Here is a 19,892-nt window from a genome sequence, read left to right on the forward strand (position 1 = left end):
CTTGTTCGAGATTATATACACAGCTTTCCAATCTATCAAAATCAAAGAATGAATACTGAGAGTGGGAATGCAAAAGCCTCTTGTGCCAATTATCCATTGCAGAAATAATAGCAGAGCATCTGAAACTCATCTTATCCAGATGATGCATTGAAGCGAGTCAGCAACAGCAGAAATAGTCTATGCTGGACAATATTCATGTACAGTATACGCCACATGCTACTGTTGTGGCGCTCCCAAGAGAACTGTCCGTAGTGCTGAACATAAACACAGCTGTGCTCAGAGCTACAGCTGAGGCTGCACTTACACATGCAGGGCTTTGTGCTAAATGTAATATTGTAACTTTTGACTACCCTTATTAGGCATAATAACATCTTACCCTGGGTTGCAAAATTTTCAAAGATGCAAACTTTCCATAGGAATTGAATGATATGGGCATTTATTGGAATAAACTGCAGTTTGTTTGTTTATTAAGAAAATAGCAGATTAGCTTGTTACATGGAATTTTAACATAGCTGTGAAGTTTCTTGTCATAATCAAGGTTAAAACAATGCAGGTTTAATGCAAATTTAACCAGTGCATGCCTCGATCTCATGCACAGGGTACCCTACTTACAGCAGCGCCATTGAGGCCAAACTCCCTGTATTTATTGTGCATTGCTTCATTATATGCACAGATACGTAATTTCTACAGTCCTGCACAATACGCTAGGACTATTGAAGCCACGAAATTTGAGCCCCAAGGACTACATCCAGTCAAGACTGCTTTTTTAGTGCAAGAGTAAATATATTTAAACTATGGTATCAACCAAGACAGGCTACATGTAAATGTGCCTGTACAGCTAACAAGTAAATCAGCTATGGTTATTTTAAGACGGCTAACACCATGTCATTGACAATTTTCATTGACAGACACCAGCTACAACGGTGCTAGCTTGATTGCTACTGTGATGCAGTTCTTTCAGTTTTCTGTTATCATATAAGAACATATTCTATTCATGTTGCTTATTTATATTCATTTGGCAAGCATCAGTTGTAGATTATTGTAACCTCTCCATAATATTTTGATTGTGCAATGATCTATATATTTGCATGATTGCAATAGTGTTGTGTAAGAGTTCTCTGTGAAGCCTGCAGCATACATGCTGGACCAAAGCACAGTTTGAGAAAAAAGCATACTCACTAGGTGATGAGATCAACAAACCCCCCACTGTTGTTTCTGCCATTTTGGTCAAGTGTGTTGTTACCCTATTGATTATATCAAATAAAAATTTTCAAATTTATAAATAAATCTACTACGGGAATAATCTTCTAGAAAACAGCAATATGGGAAAAAACACCCTAGCATTGGAAGTTAAAATTACTTTGCAAGTAAAACAAAAATAGTAAACAAAATTGTCTATTAGTTAATATCAGGTACTATAGAAAAGATCATATAAAAATCAATTTATCATTTATATCTGGTTGTTCCTGTAGGCAAGAAATTACATTGATGCTCACAATTAAAGAGAAGCATGTTCGCCTAGACATCTGTTAAGGTATAATCACTATGCTTGACAACCCTCACAAGTGAATTCCCAGTATGGCAATTGACATACCACTTGCTTATCCATTGGTCTCTGTAGGGCATGCAGCATCTAGTGTTGGATATCATGTGGTATGTAGTACCAAGATGGTGGTTCAGATCATATGCATGATTACGTCACAACCACAGCAGCTGAGCTCGCCCAAAAGAACACTGGAAATGACAGGCCTTATGCTTAAAATGGAGTGAATGTGTGTGTGTGTGTGGGTTAGTAGGAAGGAAAAGAAAAAGAAGAACAGAGAATAAAATAAAATAATCATAATTTAAAAAATATATATATGTTTTTACAACGCTAACAAAATCAGCTGCTCTCACATTGCCAACAACTTTAGCATATGCTCTCTGGTCATTCAACCAGGAAACAGAGATGCACATTGCTTTCTGTCATGAGAAAACACATCAGTGTGGTCCAGTGGCATTGGAACAAAAACAAAGTGGACATACACACCGCAGCAGCAATAAATAAGCAGCAATCACAAACAACGTTACAGTGGGACTGTGGGTCTGGCTGTAAATGTGTGCAGAATGAGGACAAAATAACTCTTAAAACCATACGCTAAACCAAACTCGCTCTGCCCAGACACAAAAGCCTCTTACTTAGATCACCCTTGGTATACCAGGGTCTGTTAGGGAATGTTTTCTTTCTCCCTGTGGGATGAGGAGCAGCACAGTGATGGAGAGCCATCCGGATAGCTGGAGCTCCCTCCTTTCTCCAACTTGGTCACCAGAAAATTTGCGGGTCAATACTTGATAGTGGGATGATACGTAATTTTCTCATATAGGTGCAAAACGGCAATAAATGCAGTGTAAAAGTGCAAAGTCTGTAGAGGTTTTAAAGCAGCACTATGTAACTTTTCCACCTTAATATCATATTTCCAGAGTCATTGTGATGGTGCATCAACTTCCAGCAGGTTTAATGACACCTCTGTCATGGTCTGAGGGGTCTGTATCGCCTTCATTCTGTATCGCCTTCACTGGCACTATGTAACTTTGAGGTGCATGGTAGGAACCCTGCCACACTAAAAAAACTACACATTTTTACGGCTTTGACTGCTTTACGGCATACGTCACTTCCCCCTCCTTCCCGATTCGTAGTCGAGACGAAAGCTGGGCGGGGCGTGGAGCGCAGAGCTCAGCAGAAGCTGGTATCATGGCCGAAGCAGCGAAAAAACCGAAGAAAATAGAAGTTTTATCGGAGGAGGCGAAAAAAGAAAGCGGGAGAGTAACAAGCTAAATGCCCGGACAAAAAAAAAAGATGCCTGGACAAGAATAAACATTGGCCCGGCGTTCACTCGCTGGCGTGAGATGAAAGACGAGGGGGGATGTCCGACCGATGGGGATTTATGGGGATAAAACAAGAGACAGAATTGTTATGATACGAATGTAAATGTAGAGTTCTATGTTCAATAATAATCAAAATTAGAATGTTTTCACATACGTCACATTCGTCTTGGGTTCTAGTATTTTTCCTGAGAACTGTAAAATTGTGCAGGGCTGATCTGCAAAATATAAGGAATGAGCATTCAGTTATTCACAGGTTATAAAGTATTTTTTTATTTTGTCAGTAAGTATGTTGGACTACTAATTTATGACGAAGTCCCTCTAAAAAACGTGACAGGAAAAAGGTGCAGAGCGTATGAGTTTGTAGGGTGCATTATCTCGCTGAAACAACTTAATAAAACCAAGTTGAACTTAGTGATTTTCAACTTCGTCATATTATATTGTATAGCCAAAAATAGATACTTTACCTCTTCGCTATCCATCCTGCAAACGACCGCTGAAAACAGAAAAGTAGTTTTGAAAGTCCGTCCCGTCTTCTCTCATCAAAACAAATGCAGCGACGGGGACGGGAGTTTTCCGGCAGTAAGCGCTGGTGCTCATGGGAAATGGAGTGTTCTTTCTGGTAAAGCACTACCGCTTTTGTCCAAAGGAGCCGCCAAACTCAACAAAACCTGAAAGTTACATTGTGCTGCTTTAAGTCATTCACTCTTTAGTTTAGTTTTTTATTTTCTATTCGTTTTTGTTTTTTGATCTGAAAACCATGTGCTCAGACTGACTATCCATTCAGGCTCCTCTTTGCGCTATTGCTGCCATATAATGCATATGAAACACACCCGTTGTGTTAAGTCTGTTTCTACAGAGGCAAGTTTACATATAGTTACCCACAGGAAGGCACTGTTTCAACTCATTCATTTACATAAAGATTAGGTAATACTCTATCAAGAGGACTATGTTTAAAAATATATGCTCAATCAGCATGTGTAGCAATATATTAAACATACTGACATCAATAAAATGTTCAGTTAAATTGGAATTTATATGACCATATTCATAAAAATGATCCCTATTATGTAATAAAATGAAACATATGCTATACATACAGACATACATCTTCACTTGTATTGTTTGATGGGGCTGTAATCACTGTGACACCCAGAGTAAGCAGATTCAGATGATTTCTTTTTTCCATCTCACTTGATGCATCAGTTGATGCATGAGTTAATATTATCAATCAATCAACACATTTTAAACAGTAATATGACATCTTTGAAAATACATTTCTTTCATCAGGTTCTTGCATGATAGTGATGCTTTGGCAAAAATAAGGATATTGAGTTCCAGTAACACTAGACCTATACTAAAGGTGCAGAAGTATAGACTGCTTTAGTGCCACTGAGGCACAAATGCCAGACACAGCCGAAGGGGGTGGTCTTTCTCATCTATCTTCATCTTGTGTGCAGTAAACGCCTCTTCACTTATACAAGAGCTCATTACTCACAATGGCAGCCATTTGAATCTTTTATCACAGGGATTTTTAATTGAACATTGGCAAATGTGCTCCCAACAAATGGGCCTCAGGAAGGCTGCAAGTGTGTGTGTGTGTGTGTGTGTGTGTGTGTGTGTGTGTGTGTGTGTGTGTGTGTGTGTGTGTGTGTGTGTGTGTGTGTGTGTGTGTGTGTGTGTGTGTGTGTGTGTGTGAATAATAGTCTGTCCGTGCAAGTGTCTGAGTCAAATATTCATCGGTGTCTTAACTGGCTGGTTCTGAAAACCGTGCATATTAGATACCAGCCCACATGGGAGATGGCAAGCCGTCTGTGGAGGCTCTGTACGATTCACTCAGCACTCACAGGATATTTTTTTAGAGACAACCTGTAGTGTTCAGCTTACTGCTGTGGATGTGTGTATAGTACTTTTCTAAACACATCCATTGTCTTGTTCTCCCCTCGTGTTTTTAATATTTCATTCGTATTTGTATTTCTTTTGAGCGTGTAGTGAGGAAGACCTGTGTGGGTTTGGGGGTTTACATGCAGGAAAGCAAAATAAAAGCTGTAATATCCAGTTAGTCATAGGTGAAAATGTAAGTGTCCCACTTATAAAGAACATCAATGGTATACTGTCACTGTTTGGTGCAAAATACCAAGGAACAACATCTCACTTTTGCAGATTTTGGTTAAGTTACATTAAGTTTTAGTAAACAGTTTGTAAAGCTTAATCTTGCTATTATCCTGTAATATAACAATATGAACATATTAACTGATTATACAGTGAAACATAACTGCAAACGAATGGTGTACATTTAGTCTCCACAGCTTTCTTTTTATGTGAAGACAGCATTTCCACACATAATACAGACAGCCAGACAGCTGGATCATCGATGGTCAAGCTACCACTTAATCACCTCATATCCCACTTGCCTGAGCTGCAAGGTTGATGATGGATTCACAGACTGTCTTATTAGGGCCCGAGCACGTACAGTGCGAAGGCCCTATTGTATCTGTAGGAATTTTTTTTCCCCTCGTTTTTATTTTTCCGACTAAATGAGGGCCTTTTTGCCCCCCTAAACGTGCCCCAAAAGTCACCAAATTTTGCACGCAAGCCAGGCCTGGCGAAAAATTTTATATTTCATGGTTTGCATTAATGGGCGTGGCCTAATGGCTCAACAGCGCCCCCTAGAAAACTTTGTGCCTCAAGCCCCACCATACGTTTTGACGTACATGCACGAAAATTGGTACACACCTGTATCATGTCGCAACTTAAAGAAAAGTCTCTTGGCGACATGGCCAAAACCGAACAGGAAGTTGGCCATTTTGAATTAATCGTATAATTTTGGCGAAATTTATACCATTCCTTCAGCAGTTAATGCAGGCCGAACCGTAACGTGCCCCCGGGTGTGTTATACATCAAAATGTGCTTCTCTATCCTGCGACAACACGCATGACTTTTCTCTTTCAAAAGCATTACCGTAGCGACAATAAATGCCAAAAAGCGCGCCCCCCCTTCATCTGATTGGTCCATATTTGATAGTTCCTACTTTCTGCCATAACTTTTGAATGGTTTGACATAAAGACTTGTGGGTGGTGTCATCAGACTCGGTTTTGAGTTCTTGAATATAATTGGTGCAAATTAGCCCCGCCCCTTCTTCTGATTGGTCGATATCTGATAGTTCCTACTTTCTGCCATAACTTTTGAATGGTTTAAAGGAGCCATCTGTAAGAAATGGCCAAAACTGGTACTGCAGTCACTTTCAAAATATTGTTGAGCGGCGTGTACCCTCCCCCTCCTCCCCCCGACCAGAGGTTGCCAGGTAGGCTGCAGAATGCAGCAGGAACGTAGGCTGCCATGGCTGCGATAATTAGAGCCGAGCTGGCAACCCAGATGCCGAAACAATACTGACTTCTTGATTGGGAGATAGGTGGAGGGTGGAGCTTCAGGCCAAAACAAAAAATGACAACATAAACATCAGTTGAGGGCTGCAACTCCTCTTTTTAAACTGGAATATCCTGGCTTGAGTGCTGTTGTCAGTGACATAAGTATTTGAAATGAACATGATTTTTAAATGTCTGTTGACATATCGGGGTCATTTTATGATTCGTTTTATTATTGCTCTTACATACAGCTCCTTTAATATAGAGAGTCTTGGGTGGTTTCATCCGTTAAATGTCCAGGCCTGAAGAAATCTACATGCAAGTCATACAAGCGCTTTCACTGCAGCCTGAACATGCACAAGGGTGCGAGGGCCCGTTCATCGCTGCTTCCAGCTTAAATTAAACATTGCAGTTGTGATACAGGAAGACGACTGATGTAGCTAGCCACATTTGATTAATTTACATGTGAATGGATTGCAATATGTTGCATTGAAAGTCAAATGAAGCTGCAAGCACTGCTGCAGGGAGGTACACATTTACGCATTTCCACATGCAGCATGTATCCTGAGCTGTGAACTTCTGATGGCACCACTAGTACTTATTTTAGTCTTTCTCAGGGACATGTGGTATTGTACTTCTTGCGTAAGTGTTTTTATTGCAATAGTAGCACAGACTGATATAAAATCCTGTTGAATTCTTAACATTATTCTCGCCCAGCAACCCTTTTATTGACGGTCCATACCAAGAATGCTGCTCATACACTGATGGAAAACTCAGCCAGCTGATAAAGAGTGCACAACAGTGAGATGAAATGTCTTCTGCAGAAGTGGTCAATGCAGTCCTCTAGTCTAAAAGTATATATATAACAGGTCAAAAGTAGATTAATGATTTGAAGCAATGCTCGTCAGAGCTTTGCGGTATTCAGTATGTAGTCTTTTGATCACATTACTTCAAAGATGCAACATGATTCTTAATTATGAAGTTGACAGCTGTAACTTCACACATGCTTGTGCACATTTTTAACCTCTAATAAAGCATTTCCTTCCACTCAGAGCATTTAAGTTGCCATGTTTTCCCTCCATTGCAAATGAGCACAAGTTTCATCTTGGCACATTACAGAATTTCAGTCAGGTACAATCACTTGTGCAAATTTGACAGAAAGGAGCCTCAGAAACCTTTGCCCAAGACTCACACTTGTCAATCCAAAAATCAACATTAAAACCTTTGTAAAATGTTTAAATGAAGATCACTAATGATAATCCTACTGTCAATTATAATATTCTGTTGTTTTATCACATCTTTAATCACATACTACACATTATATGCTTAACATTCTAACACTTCAATTTGAAGCATTCCTGCCTCCTCTCTGTTTCCCTGTCATAAAAACAATTTGCAATATCTAGTAGGTCATCTCGAAATCTTTTTTGTGCAAAGATTTCCATTTTGTGGTTAATAAATATGCATGTAAAGCCACACATGTATGCTCACACACCTAAACTGTGATAAGCTCCATCTCCCCCTGCCCAGTTTGGCTGTGTCCTCTCAGGAAGCTTCTGTTCCTGACAAATCCTAGCAGCCATCCTCTGATTTTCTTCTTTTTTCTCCTCTCCTCAGGGGACTGAGATCAGCACCAGCAGAAAGGAGTGTGAAGCACTTGAGGCAGAGGTGAAGAAAAAGAATCAAACATGTCAGACTTTGGTAAGTGCTCCAAAAATATACATCAGCCTCTGAACTAAAGGATGGAGGCTAAAATTGATTTGTATCTGAGAGACTGCCTTTATCATCACAGACTAACATCCCTGGAGAAAATGTGAGGCAGTGATAGCTTAGCTCTCAGGCAATGACACACACACAACAAAAACAAATCTATGCAATTTCCTCAAAAAACAAAAAAAAAACAGGCAACAATATACAGGGGAATGCATTTGCAAATAAGAAACACACTGTATTGTAGGATTTATTTGTTGAGTTTGGTGCTGTGCAAACAAATATCCTCACTTTGGTGCTATATTAGTTTCTTTTGTAAACATAAAGATTGAGAAGCTCTGTGCAGCATTGCCTTTAAAAAGTCCAGAAGTACACAGGAGTTTGTGGGTTTGGTAACCACTATAAAAGGTCAGAGATGTTACACAACTCTTAGATTTTCACAGGTTGTTTGTTGAAGGACATTTTCTCTCAATGCCCCTGAAATGTCAATCTGCCTTCTGGAGTGGCCTTTACTTAGAAAAAACAGTAAATAGAGTTGGGTGGAAAGAAAAAAAAGACATTTCAAGGAAAAATGTCCTTATGTTGCTAAAGAGACATACAAATCTGTTAAATGTTTCAGAAATTAATTCTCATTATGATTATTTATTTTGGTTTATTTTGGTTTCCACTGGGCAGCAATTCATTTTTATCCAATTAGAAAATGTCTATCAACAAAGATCTTCGGTCATTGTCTGAGGTGGGAGATTTCAGATTTCCCTTTTATTTTTTGTACCAGTATATTTGATCATGATGTGACATGGAATCCAGTAGAGATGGTAACTCGGTTTGTTGCAATTGATTGAAAGGGTACCAATGACCTGTGAGCCACTGTGGTTGTTGAAAAGGATTCTGATTTCCCCAAAGGATGCAGTGTAGCAGAATCTGTAAAATACAAAAAAGATACACAAAATAATAATTCATAAAGTTTGCTTAACATAAAAATGTACACATGTATGAAAGGCGTGTCAGGACAAAGTCATACAAAGGGCCTGCAATGAGGTGTTGGAGGAGGTTCAGGAGTGAGTTTAAGAGTACCGCTTGATTGTGGAACATTTGAATTCATTTCTTCGTGCCCTAAAGCCCTCCTCTTTATATGAGCTGACTTTGTGTGTAGCTCTCTGCCCCAAATAAACACTCCATTAGGACTGTTTTCTTTGCTGACCTCCCATCACATTCCCTGCCCACAGCAGTATTTCCCTCTTCACCCATTGTCAGCTTGCTGAGTCCAGGGGAAGCTACCCAAAGGACAAATTGTCCCCACATGGTGAGCAAGAGTGACAGGCTGGTCTCTACAGACTGCAGCACAGCTCTTATCTCCCTTTGCACCAAGCTTCGAGAACAGAGACATAAACACAGACAAGTCTAATCAACAAGCTTGTGAAGGGATGGAGAGTTGACAGTAATGTCACTCCCTGTTTGGTGTAACCTGACGTACCTCTCTCTTTGTCTCTTTGATTTTTTTTCCTTTTCACCCCTATCTCTCAGCTTGAAATAAAGTGTGTACATACAGAATTAGGTGCAGGTGTTTGTGATTCTCCATTTGTTGAAAATCCACCCACAACCAATCTATTTCACAAACAGTGACAGCCTATGTCAATATGTACTCATTTTTTTTATGTAAGTGTTGATATTTGTTACTTTATTCACATCTCCAAATGCGTATGTGTATATAAACCCATAGTCTGTGTTTGAGTGACAGTAAACAGTGTCATAGCCATCTGGCACCTCCACATTCCTGGGTATGGGATATTTAACTAGAGACCATCAGCCTGCACTTGGACTGAAAGACTGTTACCATGGTGACAGACATTAAATCTGCCAGCATCACTCAAATATACATGCCAACAACAGGCGGACTCAAAACAATTCCAGGATCTTGCCTTTTTAGCTTTGCTTTCAATCATGTATCATTGGCTTGGGTGAAAGAGCTGCCGGTCCTTCTATCACAGGCACCATTAGCATCTGTCATTGATTCAATTTATGGTGCCCACTTCATGTGCGAAAGCAAAAAATATCCAATCTTTTCAGCTTCATTTCAAATTTGATATTAAGATTTGTTTGATCACCTTCACTGCAGTGTGGACGACTGAGGACAAATATGTAAACTATTAGTAATGTGAAACGATGAAAGTTAAGAAGAACTGCAGTATGTACTTACAGACTACAGAATGAATAGCTTAAGTCTCCTGGTTGAACAGCTAAATGGCTTTGAGTGATATTTCAGGCTTTCTGATCCCAAAATATTCTAATTTTGAGTTTGCTGTGTGTTACTTACTGTATGTAATCGCAAATTAAATCAGCTGACTGGAGGACATATGCATTCATGTCAGTGGCACAATTAATTTTGTAAAATGGGGAAAAAAGAATAATCAAAAACTTGGCAGCTGGCTGTAATCTTTTCTGAGAGCAGATGAGCTCTCACCCAATCAAACAGAGCCTACTGAGCAGAGACTAAAAGGATAAAATGTTTGCATTACTCATGAGTTAAATGGCCTGGCTGATTCATCTGTAAGGCTTGTCAAAATTAAACACACGACTGTGGCATACCACGCTGAGTCATACAGTGTTAGGACAAAATGCACATTTGAAGTAGGAGCTGTCAGTAGCTTAGATACTAGGCCTCTGTTGGACATTTTTCATAAATGTAATATATATAAAACTACTTTTGCTATCCTAAATACATAACATTTAAGACTTCTTTGTGTTTACTTTTTGAAATTGTAGCAATTATTTGTCTAGTAGGTGTTTTTCTTCTATTTATTACTTATGTATACGTTTTTTATGTGTCCTTGTATTCAAGTAAATCTCGCCTCAGCAGACGATCTCATGTTTTCTGTTGAATAATGTTAGATGCAGCTCATTGTGGGGTTCAGTGTTTTCTGCCTGGAATTCTTTCCGTCACTGAGATCACAGACTTGCCGTAAAATTGTGTCTTGCCAGGGGATTATGACTTACACTGATCTGTTTAGAGCGTTAACGCATCAATATAGGACAAAGACGCAGCTGATTCTCTGTGTTCAGGACTATTTGGTCTGCATCATTATATGTGCTGTTACATCCAGAATTCATGGAGGATTTCAAATGAGCATAGCAGTTCATGCAGATATGGTTAAATCCAAAACAAACGAGAATGTGACTATTCTTTCTGTGTATATAATCGAGCTTTTTCTTTCTGTTTTTGCAACCGTCCTTCAGAACGACCACCTGGAGGCGGAGCCAGTCCATATTAGGTCTCAAATGAAACATCAATAGATATGATTAGGAACTCCAGTGCAAATATACTATTTGTACAGGAAGCAATTTATCCAGATGTAATTTTCCTTTTTCCTGTTGCATAAACGAAATTAATGGAAAAACAGCTGATCTTAGATGTGACTTTAGTACTGTCTTTAGGCTGTTGTTTACTTGGCACAGCTTGTCCTTGACAGCATTTCTCCTCCTTCCCTTTGTTGTTCATGCAGTTTATTTATACAGTGCTCAACACAACAGACTACTAATATTAGTTACTGCATTAAACAAGTGCTAGTTGTAATAGTATTAGAAATGGTACTAATAGATGATGATGATGATGATGATGATGATGATGATGATAATAATTAATTGTAATAATAAGAATAGTAATAATAATGATGATGATAATGATTTATAACTTGATGTATATTTCAACTGTTGTCTCTCAAGGAAATAGCTTACATTATTTTGTAATGTGTTAACATACATACCATTTTATTAATGTTACGGTTTCCACATTCTTTTTTTATATACAGTTATCCAAAAAGTCCTTCATATACAAGATATAAGGCTCCCAGAGCAGACTCGCCATCAGAGGTCATTAAAGGATAACATTTTACTGTAAATGCATCTCGTATGAGCCACCAGGTCTCTTTGCTCTTGACAAGAACAACCCTTTTCCTACATGCTGCTGGAGCTTCAATAAATTTCACATCTCAGAGAACTCAACAGCCGACACTGCAAATTGCTTCCACGGCACGCCTCAGATATGTTGATTGAATGTAATTAATTTTTCCTCCTTTGCAATGGAGGGATTTTGTTTTCTTTTACTCTATGTCTGGCACACACGGTTCAAAAAGGGCTGTGTGCTTATGTTATATTATCTTATAAATAAATTTGATTTACATCCACAAACACGGCAGTGAAGAATACATGTTTCAGACTATCTTGTTACATCCATTGTTGCATGTTTAAGAGACATAAAAGCTACTATTATGACATTATTATTGTTCCGCTGTAGTTGCTGAAACGGCAGCTTCTCTAACACTCCTATCCCTTCCTGAGAACCTCGAGCAGCCTCTTCAGATGAATAATGTATGGCCGAGTGCTGACAACACGCAGGGTTTTAGTGCATCACTCTTGTCTAAATCATGGAGACTCTCAGGGTTCTAAACACTGCTTTCGTTTTGTCTCTGCTGCCTAGGAGAATGAACTTCAAGATTTCCTTCAGGAAAACAACCACTTGAATCTCCAGTGGTTCAACAGCAGCCGCAAAGCAACCGAGTATGAAAAGGTAAGAGGTGAAAAGTCACTGCTGTAATTGCGTACAGCTTCACCCGTCAGTCAGCTCTGTTTATTGTTTCTTTGTAGACCACAGCAGCTCTGTTTTCACTTTCGTACAACGTGAAGAGTTTCTGGGTCACACTGTAGCTTAACCATATGCAGCATGATAATGAGGGAAACATTGTGCCAGTTCTTTTAAAAACACCATAATATTTCTGTTATATCTAAGGCCTCATAAGTCTTTGTTGATAACACGGAATCAACATACACGGATCGACAAACAAGATCCCCATGCCCCTCTTCAAACAGAAGGGCAATTTCCAAAGCAGATGACTGGCAAGTATTTGTTGCTAGGGTTGCAGAAAGGTGGCATGCCGGTTATTGGTGTTTTATCAGAACACAGATGGCTCTCAGGGCAGGACATTTTTATCAGACTGATGGATATGTGTACAAGCCCGAGAGAGCACTGCAGATTTTAACCCCTCAAAAACACCCTTGCGTTGTGTTCCCTTTTGTTTCTAAAAGATGTAGTCTCAAGGGTCACATCCCTCTGGATCATTGAATTGATTCTGCTTTATGTAATTTTGTGTAACATGTCTGTATTTTGACTAGCGCTGCTTTCTGTGCAAATGTTTTTTTCCGTGTAGCGGTGCGGGCTGCTCAAAGGAACACCCTGGTCTGTTTGTGTTTTGCTTTGCTAGTGTTTCTAGAATCGCCCTCCTTGAGGAATCATTAGTCATTCATGGTTGCTCTGTGCACAGGGCTTCACCACATTATGGCTGCAAGAACTAGTCAACTCAAAGCTGATTAAGGGCCTTTAAAAGTGCAGACTACAAATGTGATTTCTTGGGAAGCAATTTAAATGCCTTTTGACATAGAATTATGCTTATGTGGAAATAGCAACAGTCATTTCTTGAGTCAGATTTCTTCAGTTGAATTAATGCTTGACCAACAATTAAGGATGAATAATATATTCATATTTGGAGGTGCAGCATAGGGTGAGTGAATTATACCATTCTTGCATTGTAATAACAAGTAAATGTTAACCCAGCCATGTCCTATATCACAATTACACCTTGTTGCTACTTTTAAATAGTGTTTTAAATTGTAACTGAAAAGAGGAAAAGTAACAGCTGAGAATTTAGTACACAATTTGGTAATATTGTGTCTCAGAGGCACGGATTTAACTCTATGGTCAGATGAGACCATAAAGACTTTTGTATTTACCAGCCACAGTGTGTGTGTGTGCGTGTGTGTGTGTGTGTGTGTGTGTGTGTGTGTGTGTGTGTGTGCGCACGTGCGTGTGCGTGCGCAGATGGGCTATGATAATAAAATGTGGCTCTAAAGAATTCCCACTTTAATGGGAACTTCCAGAAAGATGATTTCAAGTACTTTGGCAGGTTTTTATTTGCGTATCAAAGGACAGATTTTCTCAGTGTGATGCTGTTGCATCAGTGCAGGCTACACAAACAAAGCTTTGCAGGTTGTAGTTATTGTAGACTCAAGTTCAAAGATGAGTGTGATCAAACCCATGAGTTGTAACTATTTGTTTTATCAGGTCTAAATGGAAGAATATTATTATGAATGGTTCAGAAAGATATGTACGAATTTGTACAAGACATGTATAAACACAAGTCTGTCGTTATTTCTTAATATTGTAAGGAGAAAGCAAGGAAACTTTTAAGGGAGAGTAAGCCCTGATCAGCCTCTCTTTTGATCAGTGTTTAATAACCCTGGTCCTTTGGCCCCTCCGTCCTTCAGGTTTTAGATGTTTCCTGTTTCACCACACCACAATACAAATGCCTGTGTCATTAACAGATTTGTGCAGACCTTGATGACGTGCTGATGATGACCATTCATTTAAATCTGGTGTGTTGAAGCAGGAAAAAAACCAAAACATGCATGACAGAGGGCCCCGAAGACCAGGGATGAGAAACCCTGCTTTAGATGTTAGTGTGTAATATTTAAAGGAGCTTGAGGCTCCTTTTAAGAAATGAGACTCTCTAGAGCCACCCTTCACCACGACGGCCGTTGGGGGTACTGCAGCCAACAGTGAAGCCGGCACGGGAGAACCGGAAGAATGTGCATGCAGCGTCATGTGACGTCACATCCGCAGGACAGCGCGGGAAATTCGGGCCCGGAATTGCAGCACATTTTGCAGCACACAGCCTGTTCAAGGCAACGGAGAGATACACTAGAGGGCTCATTCTTTTGGGTTTGGAACGCTTCATCTGACATTATTACTAGAAAAATTAAAACGTATACGAATTTTTTTCATAAATTCTGCCTCAATCCGGCCTCAAGCTCCTTTAATGTGAGGTTCTTACACAGGATACTTATGAGTTCCAGTGTTTTGATTAATTCAGCTCAATTTGATTCATATATTTAATCATATTTAAAAACAATGCAGTTGGACAAAATGAGAAAGAGAAGTAAGATAAATAAAATACTAAATAAATAGAAACAAAACGTATGCTTTTTTTTCATTTCATGCATAAATTGACCGATGGCTGGCCTAATACAGATGTCACAATGACACTAATTGTCAGATAGCAGTAAAGTGCCAAAACAATGTATTAAAATCATTAAAAAAAGAAGAATCAGACTAACATTGATACAAATTGCAGATGTTTCCATTTCTATTTACATTTTTCTATTTTAATATTCATCCTTTCATAAGGAATGAAGATGAAAAGAATGAGAGATAAATTTTTTTTTGGAATTTAAGGATGTGCTGAGTATTTTATACTAAGAAACATTCAAATGATCCTCCCACACCTACATTCTCATCACTATGATAGGCTAAACCTGTCGAACACCTGGGGATGGGAATCGAGAACCAGTTCTTGTTCAGAACCAGTTCCCAGTGTTTCAATTCCTTGGAACCGTTTACAAATTTTGCAAACGATTCCCTTTCCGATTCTAGTGGGCACGAATGATGTCATCACGCACATTGCACAGCAACGTGCGTAAGCCAGCACTCAATGGTAAACCTGGCGCCAAAGCGATACTAACCCTCAAAGGTCTGATTACATTTCAGTAAAAAAGACGATAACAGGGCAACTTGCAATAATTGCCAAGTGAATATTTCGTCAAAGTGAGAAAATACTACCAACGTGGAAAAACATTTGCGCACACAGCATGCAATAACAATCAATGAATGTCGCGTTTTCTTTCTACTTCGGACTAATGTCAGTAATTCTCAACCCAGCAGCAGCAGCAGCAGCAACGCTAGCATGTCCTAGGCTAATGATACTGCAGGTAATTAACGAATCATATTGGGTTCGGATAACATTGACGCTGTTGTCCTTTTTTCCAAATGAGAATCGATAACGGAATCGACAAAGAACCGAATCGGTAAGCAGAATCGAAAATGGAATTGGAATCGTGAAAATCTTATCAATTCCTATCCCTACTAACACCTGAACAAATTAAGACTATTTGGGGTCATTAAAGTGTATAGCAGCAAGTAAAGATGGGCAGTACAGAAAGATTAAAAGGGCCAATTGTTGTACATAGCTGGATTCTCAATCTCCCTTCTCTCTGTTCTTGCTTATTGTGTCTGTACAGGTGAAGGCAGAGTATGCGCAGCTCAAAGAAACTCTTGGTGCTGTGACCCAGGAAAGAGATTTAGCCGTGTGGGAGAGGAACCAGCTCCAAGGCAAACTGGAGAACCTAGAGCAGGTGCTGAAGGTGAGGAAAGCGGGAATATTTTTCTCAATAGTGAGTGCATTCCTAGCAATATTTGTCCATTTCTCCTGGGACTCTAATTCAGGTGTTTTTACCCTTTACCAGTACTCCCTTTTCTACTTGTACTACACTGCCTCCAACTGATACTGTTTGGTTGTACTGTCTAATGTCCTCGACATGTCTGTTGCCTTCCAGTGTCGTGTTGGGAGGTCTGACCCGGAGCTGTGAAAGAGTACGAGCTTGGAGCACTCTGCCCTCTTTGCTTCCCTATTTCTCCCTCTTATGTTATCCCACCTCACCAGATTTTTGCTTTTTTCCTTCCCCCCGTCCTCTCTACCCCTGCTAGATTTCTAAAGTATCACTGCTATGTTCATATGCTAGGAGCAGCCCTAATTACTCACATTCTGATGGGCTTGTGTCCACCAAAGTGGCTGTGCTTATCTCTTTCTTTATCCATGAGCTGCTTACCAGACATACAAATGTTCACGTGGTCATGAGACTGCAGCACCGTGAATGTGATTTTTGCATGAGGCAGGATAAAGAGGTTGGCTTTATGATGAAGGGAGGGAGAGGACGAGGAACTAGAGACTGGGTCACCCTCCGCAATGATAATGTCACCAACTAGTTTGATGACATTACCCATGTAACACCTTAATTTTTACTGGCATGAATTTGTTTCTTTCACCTTACAGTGTCGCAAATAGTCACACGCAGTGGAAATAGTGATGTGACTGGATGACACAGGCACTCTGTGTTATGAAGAGCTGAGCATTTTGATCCGTTGTACTGTTTGGCTTCTCATGTTGTTCTGGATAACCATGGAGAAGTGAGAAAGCTGTGGAGTTTGCTCACCCTTTTCATGTAACATAAAACTCCATATTGATCAAGCAACGGCAAAATCCCAGAGGACAGCTTTTCAGAGTCCCAGTTACCAGGGTTCCAGCTGGTATTTTGTTACTTTAAAGGGGGCAGCAAATCGGATTATTTTAAAGTTTTTTTTGCCTACACAACAAAGCATCTCTAGTCCTCTACCTTAGGTCCCTTTGTTCCAAATTTAATCTTATCTTTCCCACGGACCATTCAACATGTTCTCACATAATATTTGCAGCGGTTATAGTTTATGCCTTTCTTGTTCGTGCAAGTTTAAATATTAGAACACTGTTGACAAGCCTCAGTATTTATGAGGTTTCCTGTGTGGTGTCTGAATGTGGAGTTGAAGACTGGAGATGCATTCTGTTCTGGCTCGGTGCCATTTTAGCTCCACTAACACTTGCCCTCTCTTTGCCCCCTCCCTCCACAATCTTCCCCTCTGGCCGCCATCCCTACACCCTTTGTGGACAGCATATGCGCGAGGCTGCAGAGCGAAGGCAGCAGCTAGAGTTGGAGCATGAGCAGGCGCTGGCCGTTCTCAATGCAAAGCAGCAGGAGATTGACCTTCTTCAGAAGGTAAGAGAAGTCCGGTTGTGCAACACTCAGAGCACCACCAAAGTTGGGGCTTTTGTGGTTTGCTCGGCTTTAACGCCCACGACGGGTCACAGCGCACACCAGTTAAACTGACCAACAAAGTGGGAATGTGATTGAAAGAGTCACTAGATTATACATAGATACCGTATATTTATCCACCGAGTACTGAACTTCTCATTTTTATCACCACCACTAATAGAACGTCCCAAGTGCATCCTCTTAACCTCATTCTTCAGCTGTCTATCATCTCCAAACCTAGTGTTCAAAATTCCAGGAGACTGCTCTTGTTTGTTACAAGCGAACAAATTTGACATTCAAGACATAAAATAGACATGGCAGAGAAATAGATAAATAAATTGCCTTCCCTGGCCATTTGATGGCCAGGGAAGCTCCCTCCTCTGTGCACTGGAGCTGACTGTAATGTCAAAGCGAACCCAAGCAATAGCTGAGACTGCTGATAGCGGGAACGTGATAGGAATTGTCACCAGTGCCATCTCTAAAATCCCTGTTTGTACCCCAGCGTTGCTGTTGTTGCAGTATTCCAACTTCACAGTCAGCCTTTTACAGGCAGTGACGCACAGCTTTTTTTCTCTCATTAACAGCTCCTAAGTAGTGCCTCATCTTCTCTCAGACACTGGCTGCTCGCTGTGTTCTCCTAAATTGATTGCCTGTGAAGTAGATTTATGAAACTGTAAAGTTAACACATGCTTGTCTCTCATATTCATGGTAAACACTTATCATGGAATATGTAATTTATGTTTTTCACATGCTATTTTGCAGACATTTGTTGTATTTTGTAATGTCATGTTTTTCATGCACTAGAGAAGCTCTCTTAATTACTTATTGAATCAAAATGGTGAATGAGATTAAAATAACAATTATATACACAGAAGCTTATTCTTAGCAACATAACCATGTAAACATTTATCCTATTTGCATGTTCAATATCGATTACAGGATTTTATGGACTAAGCAGTTACTAAATAAAATTTGGGACAGATCAGAAACTTTTTTTATTTTTCAACTACCATGACTTGTGAGGGGTCTCAAACTGAAACTACCTGCAGTCCAGTGGAGACGCTTTTCTATGAGCTTGTTAGTAGTACAGCTGTAAATCACTACTTCATTTTTAATGCACAGTGACATTCATGGGTGTCCACTTAATTGACATGATGCTGTAAATATAGAGCACACAATGGCAACATATCCCCATGTGTTAGATGTGAACCAAGAACAACTTTCTGTTATGGAGCTGGTCTCACAGGAGCCTTGCTGCATCGTCAGATTATATCACTGTGAATAAAAGACATAAAAAACATGAAACATTTGATTTTGCAATTACAGTATCTTAATGTTGGGTCTGGCACGCAGACTGGTAGTTTGAGACCCTGACTTTAAAGACTATATTGCAGGTTTGGTAAAAATACAAATATATTATTATGTTCACGGTCTTGCATGCACATGTTTGCTGCATTTTGAATGATAACCAGAAAGCATAAACTATAAAAGGTGTAAACGTTGTAAGAAGAGCCAAATCATTTTAACTGGTTTTGATTAAATCATTATATTTCTGCTAAAAATCGAGGTATTGTTGGTGTCATAATCTGAGTAAAACTGGTAGTATGTCTTAGAGGGAAAATGGTTGTTCACACCACATCCATGAAAGTTCAAGACTCTCGATTTTGCCTTCAAAGACCTTTCATTGGTGTTTAAAGGTGACACAGATATGCACATTACATATGAGTGAACTCCACCCTGTGTTTCCCAGGCTCAGGTTGAGGCTAAAAAGGAACATGAAGGCGCTGTCCATCTATTAGAGGTGAGCGTCTGGACACTGGGGTGGGTGTGGGGGTTGGTTGGGTGTTTTTATGTGGTTGCTGCATGAGGAGCACTCAGCCACAGCATTAAGCTGTACGTACAGCCATGTCCTGGTCTTCATGCCCTCACTTCCTGAAATGATGAGACTTTTTCTGTAGTTCACTTGTTTTAAAAATACAAAAACCATTTTCAGAAAAGTTGGAAAGTTTTGTTCATTTGTTTGAACCTTTATTTAACAGACACAAACACGACAGCAATCACTTTCTGTGTCAAAACTGAAGAACTTCATTGTATTTGAAGAGTTTAAACTAATCCACAATTTGATAACACCAAGTCACTAACAAATGTTGGGAGCGATGCAAAGAAAAACATAAAGGTTAAAAGAACACTACAGTACACTCAGCACTGGTGACGGTTTCAGCATTGTAT

At 39.7% G+C, this 19,892-nt stretch overlaps 1 protein-coding gene across 13 annotated transcripts in view; it reads left to right on the forward strand.

Annotated features, from left to right (window-relative positions):
• Positions 1-19,892, forward strand: part of rimbp2b (RIMS binding protein 2b) — a 108,172-nt gene that overhangs the window by 50,506 nt on the left and 37,774 nt on the right. For 12 of the 13 annotated variants that reach the window (XR_009783172.1, XM_061730744.1, XM_061730750.1 and 9 more), the window contains exons 3-7: positions 7,845-7,928; positions 12,412-12,501; positions 16,062-16,184; positions 17,523-17,627; positions 19,414-19,464. Coding sequence is in view for 12 of the 13 variants with exons in the window: in XM_061730744.1 (XP_061586728.1) it covers positions 7,845-7,928; positions 12,412-12,501; positions 16,062-16,184; positions 17,523-17,627; positions 19,414-19,464 (453 nt within the window). In the remaining variant the exon portion in view is untranslated. The remainder of the gene's footprint in view (positions 1-7,844; positions 7,929-12,411; positions 12,502-16,061; positions 16,185-17,522; positions 17,628-19,413; positions 19,465-19,892) is intronic. The other variant, XM_061730748.1, reaches the window with a different exon arrangement.

The sequence above is a fragment of the Cololabis saira genome, chromosome 9 (genome assembly GCF_033807715.1).
Source record: "Cololabis saira isolate AMF1-May2022 chromosome 9, fColSai1.1, whole genome shotgun sequence".
Classification (NCBI taxonomy): domain Eukaryota; kingdom Metazoa; phylum Chordata; class Actinopteri; order Beloniformes; family Belonidae; genus Cololabis; species Cololabis saira.